The sequence below is a fragment of the Delphinapterus leucas genome, chromosome 13 (genome assembly GCF_059928025.1).
Source record: "Delphinapterus leucas isolate spDelLeu-1000000601 "Yukka" chromosome 13, BTC_Dleu_Yukka2, whole genome shotgun sequence".
NCBI classification, from domain to species: domain Eukaryota; kingdom Metazoa; phylum Chordata; class Mammalia; order Artiodactyla; family Monodontidae; genus Delphinapterus; species Delphinapterus leucas.
In genome coordinates this window covers 3,465,425-3,474,247 of record NC_143141.1, presented here as the reverse complement: position 1 = coordinate 3,474,247, position 8,823 = coordinate 3,465,425, and the positions used below count along the sequence as shown (strand labels likewise).

Below are 8,823 nucleotides of genomic sequence, written 5' to 3'. Positions count from 1 at the left end.
CATCCCCCTGCTCCCAGCAGGAATCCCTCACCCCAACCCCAGGCAGGCACACGTAGTTCAACACATCAGCATTGGCTACAGAAAAGGGGTTTCTTTCCCTCTAGTCCTGATTCTCTAGAAAAAAGAAACCCCAAAACAAGAAATATTTATAATACTGCGTGCTTCATCATCACTTCTTTTTCTAGGGCCTTTATATTTCCCTGACAATCAACAATTAAAATTAATAGCACTCTCCTCCTCCCCAGAAAAAAAAAAAAAAAAGTGAAGTGCCTTGCCGTGGGGAGCTTTGGAATGAGGCCATCGTTTTATGTAATATTTTAGCAGGGTTGGGTTTTTTTAACTCTCCCCCCAACACTCTTTCCCTTCCTTCCTTCAAAACAGTTGCCCTCTCTTGTCCCAAGCACTGGAAACAAGCTCCCAAACCTACAAGAGCATAAATAAACCGGAAAGGAGGGGCAGAAAAGAGAAAGCAGGGAAAGAAAATGAAAAACACTTACCGAGCAAACTTCCAAGGTTAGATTTTAAAATAAATGAAGATGTTTCATTTAAAAAAATAATAATAAGGTGACTGGGGTGGGGGGAGGCATATTCTCAACTCCCCAGAAGCGGTGCTTCCTTAGTCTTGCCTTTCCAGCGACTCCTCTAAGCCCAGCTCTCCACTAGTCTATTATTTTCACCAAAATATATGAAAATGTATGCAAATGAAAATCAGCACTAACTGTTCTCCCCTTGTTATATACTTTGGATTTTTTTTTTTCCAGACAAAACAATCACACTCGGCAAAGGGAGGGGACGGATGGGTGGGGCTGGGGAGCGACTGGAGAACTAAGTACGCGAAGGGGGAGGACGAAGGGGACAGAGCTCGGAACAGAAGTGTATTTCTGATTTCGAGGAGCAAGGCGTTTTGGGGGGCTTCCCGTACGCGCACACACACCCTCCTTGAAAAGAAAGAAAGTGGATGTGTGTAAAGTGGATAGCAGAAGCGTTATCACGTTTCATCAGGCCACCTGAGACTGCTTTTGAAAGCGTGTACTGTGAAATTCATAGCAGTAATTTAGACAAAATCCTCACTGTATATTAATGAAAGGGGCCCCATGGCTCTGTTCCTATCCTCCCCATTCAGTGTAAACAAAACCACGAGACTCTCTCGGTTTTTGAGCCGAATCCAAGCAAAATCGGCAGGAAAGGAAAACATGGGGTGCTGGCACCGACTATTCAAACGTTTGCACCTGGAGATCTCAGATTTATTCAATGAAATCTGTGTTCCATCTTTCATATATACATATACGCATACATAAATATAAAAAGGAACCTTAGGGGGACGCACAGGGAAAAATCCGTTCTGTCTGGGGTTTGGTTACCGCCGCCGTTCAGGTCTATACCTTCGCAATAATGGAATCACTAAAACCTACCTACGAGGGCATCTCTCCCCCCCGCCCGGCACGCAGGAGCTGGACCAGATCCTACACAAATGCTACGCGCCCGCTGTTCATCTCGAGATCTCGCAAGGGCTGCGTGTCTGCGACTGGGCTGGAGAGCTCCGGCTCTGAGTACCCCTAACTGCGCTCAGGAGAGGAATTATTCGCGGGAGAAGGGCAGCCCCGAGCACCCCGGCGGCTCCCCGTCTGCGTCCGGGGCGGCGGGCAGGGCCGGTGCAGCGCGGCCGGGTGCGGGGTGCAAGCACACGCACACTCATTAGGAACGATGTATTTACTGAATGTCCGAGTCGGGTTAGTTCACTGGAAATCCCCGAGGAGGGTTCAATTTGCCCTTGTTTTCGTGGCCACTTTCTCTTTTTTCTTGGTTCGCTGAGGCTCCTCTGTGCAGCGTTTCCGCTCGGCCGCTTCCCCCCACCCCCTCTTCTCCCGCCCACCCCGCGCGCTCCCCCTCCCGGCTCCCTTAACTCTTTCCGCCGGGTTGGGCTGAGAACGCGCTCAGCGCCGCCCGCCGCAGACCCTCCGAGGCCGGAGAGAAAGAGAAAGCCCCAGCGTGCCCAAGAATACCGAGCAGGCGAAACACCGCTAATAACGACCGCACCGAAATAAAGAAATACACACACGCACCCGCACACAGTGTGAGCGGTGGAGGGCGCGGCGGGCGGATCCGCTTCCTTAGGCCGCTCCCGCTGCTGCAGGCTTCCCGACGCCTTTGGGGGTCGGGGGGTGGATCGGGGGGGGTCGGGGGGAGACACACTAACGGTGTGTCTAGGGGGAAGGTCGGCCGAGCGCTCCGCCGCCTGGCACCCCGGGGCTCGCAAGGGCACGCGCGCTCCTCGCCGGAATCCCGGCGGAGGGGGCGGGGGAAGGGAGAGGCGGGGGTGGGGAGCGCGCTGCAGCCTGCGGTCCTTCTCGCACGCGCGGGCCCGGCGCTGGTCCCGGGCTGCAGGTTTCCCAGACTATGGCATCCGAGAACTTAAACAAAGGGGGCGGCTGCCGGCGCGAAGCGGCTGCGGAAAGTTGCGGTGGCGGATTTCCAAGGAGCGCGGCCGCTACCCGGGCTCTCGGCGCCGCCAGCTCCCCCTTCCCACCCCCGCCGAGGCGGGGACGGGGGCCGGCTGGTGGAGGAGCAAGGAAACTTTGAAACCACTGGGGACACATCTGCCTATAGGTATTGGCGTGAATGGCACATCCGTGCCGGGCGCGTTACCGATCTCTGGGATGGGGTGGGGGGCGGGGAGGACGGCAGCACAACGCGGTACCAGGTGGAGTGGATAGGTTGCTATTTTTCACGATTTTCCCCTCTACGTTCTCCTTCGGACCCCCGCACGCCCCCCCCCCCGCTCCTTTCCCTTTCTTCCCTCCCCCTCCCCCTCTCCCTCCCCCTCTCCCTCCCCTCCCCCTCCCAGACCTATTGAGATGCCCAGAGCCACGGAGGGAAAGCCTACGTCTCGGCCGGACACTAAGAGTTAAGATGTGGCGGAGGGGGTGGCGGAGGAGGGGCGGGGAGGAGAAAGTGGCGAACCGGAGGGAGGAGGCGGGGGGAGGGGGGGACGACAGATTTCCAGCTTCTACGACGCTCTGCCTAAATTAAAAAGCAACCAATCGGAACGGCCGGAAGGGGGGCCGCGCGTCCTGAGCCAGTCATTCCGGACCTGCCAATCACCCAGCGGGTAGCCAATCAGCGGGGGCCCTGGTGCTCGACTTCCTTGTATTTGGGAAAGTGCAGTGGTGGGTGCGCGCTCGCGGCAGAGGGTAAACATTCGACAGTCCCCGCTCGGAGAGGGAGGGACAGAGAGCGAACTGTCAGATCCGAGCGGGCGGGCGAGAGGGCGAGAGAGCGAGAGCGAGGGAGGGAGGGAGAGGGGAAGAGAGAGGGAGAGCGCGCGAACCAGGGCGCAGAGCGAGCTCCCGCGGCAACTCCGCTCCGGCACGGCCAGCGCCAGCGCCGTCGGGGCAGCCTCCGAGCCGTGCGTCGTGCCACTGGAGTTGGTTGTGTATCACGGATCCCCTATATGCACACACACACCTCCACCTCCACCAGTGCACTCTTCTTCCTCCTCCTGCAGACCTCTGCTGGGAAAAAAATAAAACACCAACCCCAACCGTCAGCAGCAAGGTAACCGAGAAACTCGACCTCCTTTTTCTCCTGTTCAATTTTTTTCCTTGTTATATTTGTCTCCTAATTTCTACCCAGAAGGAAAGATGTCGCATCAGACTGTGACTGTTGCGAGGAGAATGAAAAAGGACTGTTGTTTCAGAGGCAACCACGAGCTCCGGCAATAGCAACTTCAGAGAAATGCACCAGCGCCAGAAGTTTTCCTAGGACAGAACAAAACTTGAAACGAGAGGACCGGAGGGGGAGAGCAGGAGCCAGCCTCTCCTCTCCGCACGCGAGCAGCCAGCATCACCACGCCTTCAAGGACAAAAAAAAGTTTTACTACTCCAAGGGGAGACGAGTGAGCTGCGTTCCTGAGGAGGCGGCGAGGAGCGGCCGGTCGCCGGTAGTCCACGGTTTGGTCCGGAAGAAAGGAGCGGCTGCTTTCTTTGTTGCCTACAGCAAAACCTCCACTTAGCAGGTGGACCGAGCCCCGCGCCCCGGCAGAGTCCGCGCTCGCCCGAGGACAGGAGGAGGAGCGCGAGCCGGCGCGCCCGGCCAGGAGCCCCGGCGCAGGCCCGCGCCCCGCCCGGCGAGCCCCGCTGGAGCAAGCCGATCGCGCCGGGGCTGGGGGGCGGCCACGACCCCCCCTGAGGGGGGCGGCCACGGAGCGCGCCCCGCCGAGAAGCGAGCCCCCCTCCCCGGAGCGCGGCTCCTGCGGCGGCGGCTGCGGCGGCGGCGGCTGCTGACCAAGGCCGGCCGGCGACCCCCGCGCCCTGCCCAGCGGCCTTGCAGCTGCAGCCGGCGGCCGCGGCTGCGGCGGCGGGGGCGGAGGCGGCGGCGGCGGCGGCGGCGGGGCCGGCGGGGGCCCGGGGCGGGGGCGGAGCGGGGGGAGGCGGGGGGGCGCGGCGGCGGCGGCGGCGGCGGCCGCGGCTGCTGCTGCGGCGGCGGCGGCGGTGGTGGCGGCGGTAGGGTGGCGGGAGCGGAGCGGGATGGCCACGGCGGCCTCTAATCCCTACCTGCCGGGGAACAGCCTGCTAGCGGCCGGCTCCATCGTCCACTCGGACGCGGCGGGGGCCGGCGGCGGCGGCGGCGGGGGCGGCGGCGGCGGGGGCGGCGGCGGGGCGGGCGGCGGCGGCGGCGGCATGCCGCCCGGCAGCGCCGCCGTGACCTCGGGTGCCTACCGGGGGGACCCGGCCTCCGTCAAGATGGTGCAGAGCGACTTCATGCAGGGGGCCATGGCCGCCAGCAACGGCGGCCATATGCTGAGCCACGCGCACCAGTGGGTGACGGCCCTGCCCCACGCCGCCGCCGCCGCCGCGGCCGCCGCCGCCGCCGCCGTGGAGGCGAGCTCGCCGTGGTCCGGCAGCGCCGTGGGAATGGCCGGCAGCCCCCAGCAGCCGCCGCCGCCGCCGCCGCCACCGCCGCCCCAGGGCCCCGACGTGAAGGGCGGCGCGGGGCGCGACGATCTGCACGCGGGCACCGCGCTGCACCACCGCGGGCCGCCGCACCTCGGGCCGCCGCCGCCTCCGCCGCCGCCGCACCAGGGCCACCCCGGGGGCTGGGGGGCCGCCGCCGCCGCCGCCGCCGCTGCCGCCGCCGCCGCCGCCGCCGCGCACCTCCCGTCCATGGCCGGGGGCCAGCAGCCGCCGCCGCAGAGCCTGCTCTACTCGCAGCCCGGGGGCTTCACGGTGAACGGCATGCTGAGCGCGCCCCCGGGGCCGGGCGGTGGCGGCGGCGGCGGCGCGGGCGGCGGCGCCCAGAGCCTGGTGCACCCGGGGCTGGTGCGCGGGGACACTCCCGACCTGGCCGAGCACCACCATCACCACCACCACCACGCGCACGCGCACCCGCCGCACCCGCACCACGCGCAGGGACCCCCGCACCACGGCGGCGGCGGCGGCGGCGGCGGCGCGGGGCCCGGACTCAACAGCCACGACCCGCACTCGGACGAGGACACGCCGACGTCTGACGACCTGGAGCAGTTCGCTAAGCAGTTCAAGCAGCGGCGCATCAAGCTGGGCTTCACGCAGGCCGACGTGGGGCTGGCGCTGGGCACCCTGTACGGCAACGTGTTCTCGCAGACCACCATCTGCCGCTTCGAGGCCCTGCAGCTGAGCTTCAAGAACATGTGCAAGCTCAAGCCGCTGCTGAACAAGTGGCTGGAGGAGGCGGACTCGAGCACCGGCAGCCCCACGAGCATCGACAAGATCGCGGCGCAGGGCCGCAAGCGCAAGAAGCGGACCTCCATCGAGGTGAGCGTCAAGGGCGCGCTCGAGAGCCACTTCCTCAAGTGCCCCAAGCCCTCTGCGCAGGAGATCACCAACCTGGCCGACAGCCTGCAGCTCGAGAAGGAGGTGGTGCGGGTCTGGTTCTGCAACCGGCGCCAGAAGGAGAAGCGCATGACGCCGCCCGGGATCCAGCAGCAGACGCCTGACGACGTCTACTCGCAGGTGGGCACCGTGAGCGCCGACACGCCGCCGCCGCACCACGGGCTGCAGACAAGCGTGCAGTGAAGGCCCGGGCGCAGCGCGGAGCGGGCCGCCGCCGCCGTCGCCGCCGCTGTCACGCCGCCGCCGCCGCCGCCACCGCGGCCGGGCGGGCCGGGCCGCCCTCCCCTCCTCCCAAAGACAGGCCTGCCCGCCCTCGGGGGGAAAGGAGAGGGACGCACCGAGGAGACGTTTGAAGTCCAAGGAAGGAGGGGCGAAACAATCAAACAAAGCCTAGAAATGCCCAGACTGTTTTATATACACGACCGTGGCAAAACCGGAAGAAAAAAGGGGGCGATCGTGAGATCTCGTTTCTACTCTGGTGGGGGTTCGTTTGGGGGCTTCTTTTTAAAGAAGGGTGAAGATGCCTAGCGCCCCAAAACTGCGCTCGCGAGGCTTTTCCCACCCTGAGAAGTCCTACGGGGCGACGGTGGAGAGCACTTAGCACCTGCCTCGTCCTATCCTCTTAAAAACAAACAAACATTTGTTTAAAAAAAAGCATCCCCCCTCCCTCCCACCTCCTCCCTCCAAAGGGCCGCCCCCCCACCCTCGCCTCGAGAGATCCACCGAAACTTTGTTTCCTGGGAGCGACCAGAAAGCAGGCAGAGGCACCGGGTTTAATCAGGGGTGACTCTGTGCTCCCGGACCCTGTTATTCTTGTCCATATCAAAGTCATTTGGGGACAAACAAATTGACTATGAAACGGGAAGGAGAAAAAAAAGAACAATCTCTGGAAAACAAGAAATATATATATATACATATATGTATTCACAGCTTCTGAAATTAACAGACTGATAGCAAAGCCAAAAGAAAAAGAATACGTATCCTCAAAGTAACCTTGGAAATAAAAGCATCTCGAAAGAGCAGAGGGATGGGCGAGGGAGCAGGGGATGTCCAGCGGCCAGTGGGAGAGGCCCCGGCGAATCCGGGAGCGGGCGGGCGGACTGGGCGCGGAGCGAGGCCCGGCATCCAACCCCGGCTTATCGGCTGCCGCTCCGATGGGTGGACGACGCCTAAAGATGCCACCGCTAATATTTTTTTTATTAATATTTTTTATTTTTTATTTCTGGACTGACTCAGATCAAGGGATTTAGAAAGACAGCACTTCTCCGGACTCTTCTCCTCAATCCGTTGCCAACTTTGATTGAATGGGTGCTGTGGATGTGATTATATAATACTGCCCTTTCCAAGCAGTGTTTTTGGTAGGTTTTAATAAACAGACTTTTCAAAAGACGGCAATATAGAATTGTTAGATCCGTTGTTGATCTAAAAATATTTGCTTTATATTTTCATTAAATGACTTCTTTTAATATTTTATTCAGAATACTTATGAACTGCTGCAAAACGGTAATTTATTTTTCCCCAGATCTTGTATTACGTGTTTTTTTCAGACGAGCACAAATCAAAATGAAATGAAAATATGGACAGTTGCTAGGTAATAAGGGTATCTTTTGATGTGATCATTTGATTGTAATTTAATTTGAGTAGTGATTCCATAAGAGCTGATCGAGAAAATAAATTTGTTAGAATGAAATAGTCTGTGTCTGATGCATAAACACTGTGTGGGAAGAAAAGAGTCCTTTAGAAAATAGTTTTTTACAATGCAAATCCTGAAGGGATAGAGCTGAGGAAGCCGTCTGCTCCACCTAAGGTACATTTGCAAATTTAGAATAAAAGGTAATGACAGAAACCGCTAGTAACTGACCACGTAGTCACTCCTTGTTAGTCTGTTAATTTCACAAAATTTGTCCCTCCCTTAATTTTAGTGGGTGTTTTTAGTGTTTTTAGGTGAGATTGTCTAAATGCTAGTCCTTTTCTCAGAGATACCTGTGTCCTTTATCACCTTTATCAGAATGTTGGACTACATCCCCAGTAAAAACGTGCCAACTGGTTATTAATGGTGAACACAGAGTCCCTCACCACCACCACCAAAGTTTAGCCTCTCTTTTCCCTCTCATCTCCCCTCCCCCATCATATTGCTACATCTCTTTCCTCTTTTTTCTGAAGACTAATAGTGGTAAAGAATAGCTTACAAGTCGATGAAATATTTTTATATCAATTACTTCCCATTAATAACTATATGTAATTAAGTTTAAATTATTAAGCCGTTTGGGGGGGTTGTTTTGTTTGTTTTCTCTATAATATGGGAGAATGTAGTTCTAAACCCCTCATTGTGGACCACACTGCATTACCCTCAGTGTGATCACCAGCTTAGACTTAAGATTCTACATTTTTCCTGTGTTTCCCTCTTTCCCCAGTATGATTCTATATTTTCTTTACCGGTGCTGAGGGTTTTCACTTTTTGATCACTCTTTAGATACACCCTGCAGAGCGGTCACATTTATCAAGTTAATGTATCAATATTTACAATGTGGGAAAATGAAAGTGTAATGCCTCAGGTTGTAAGTAACAAGACGCAAAAGGCTCTGCTTCCTTGAGTCCCTTCGTATTGTACTTAAAAAAAAAAAAGTATTTGGGGGTGATAAAGCAATGATTTTGTAGATTAGTTTCCCCCTAATCTCATTGAGCTGTCACTCACTTTTTGCGTCTTCTCTCATCTTTACTCCCTCTCCCTGTGATATCAATGCAGGGGTTAAAAAACCCGGAAAACTGTGAGAGCAACAAGGAGCAGTTATTTCTTCCAGACAGACCCTGTGTCACTTTCATAAATCAAGCCCAGCCAGATGGCCGTGTATTGGGTTGCATTATTTTAAACACCAAATCGTACTAAAAATCACAATCATTTTGATTTGTGAAATCTGAAAAAGGCCATATTTATTAAACAGAGAGCAGGGAAAAA

General features: G+C 57.5%; 1 protein-coding gene across 1 annotated transcript; it reads left to right on the top strand.

Annotated features, from left to right (window-relative positions):
* Positions 1 to 4,526: 4,526 nt before the first annotated feature.
* Positions 4,527 to 6,050, top strand: POU3F3 (POU class 3 homeobox 3). Its single transcript, XM_022599228.3, has one exon. The coding sequence runs from the start codon at positions 4,527 to 4,529 to the stop codon at positions 6,048 to 6,050; it is 1,524 nt and encodes a 507-aa protein (XP_022454936.2).
* Positions 6,051 to 8,823: the final 2,773 nt, after the last annotated feature.

Coding starts and splice junctions, on each gene's coding strand:
- POU3F3 (XM_022599228.3), top strand. CDS start 4,527: ATGGCCACGGCGGCCTCTAATCCCTACCTGCCGGGGAACAGCCTGCTA.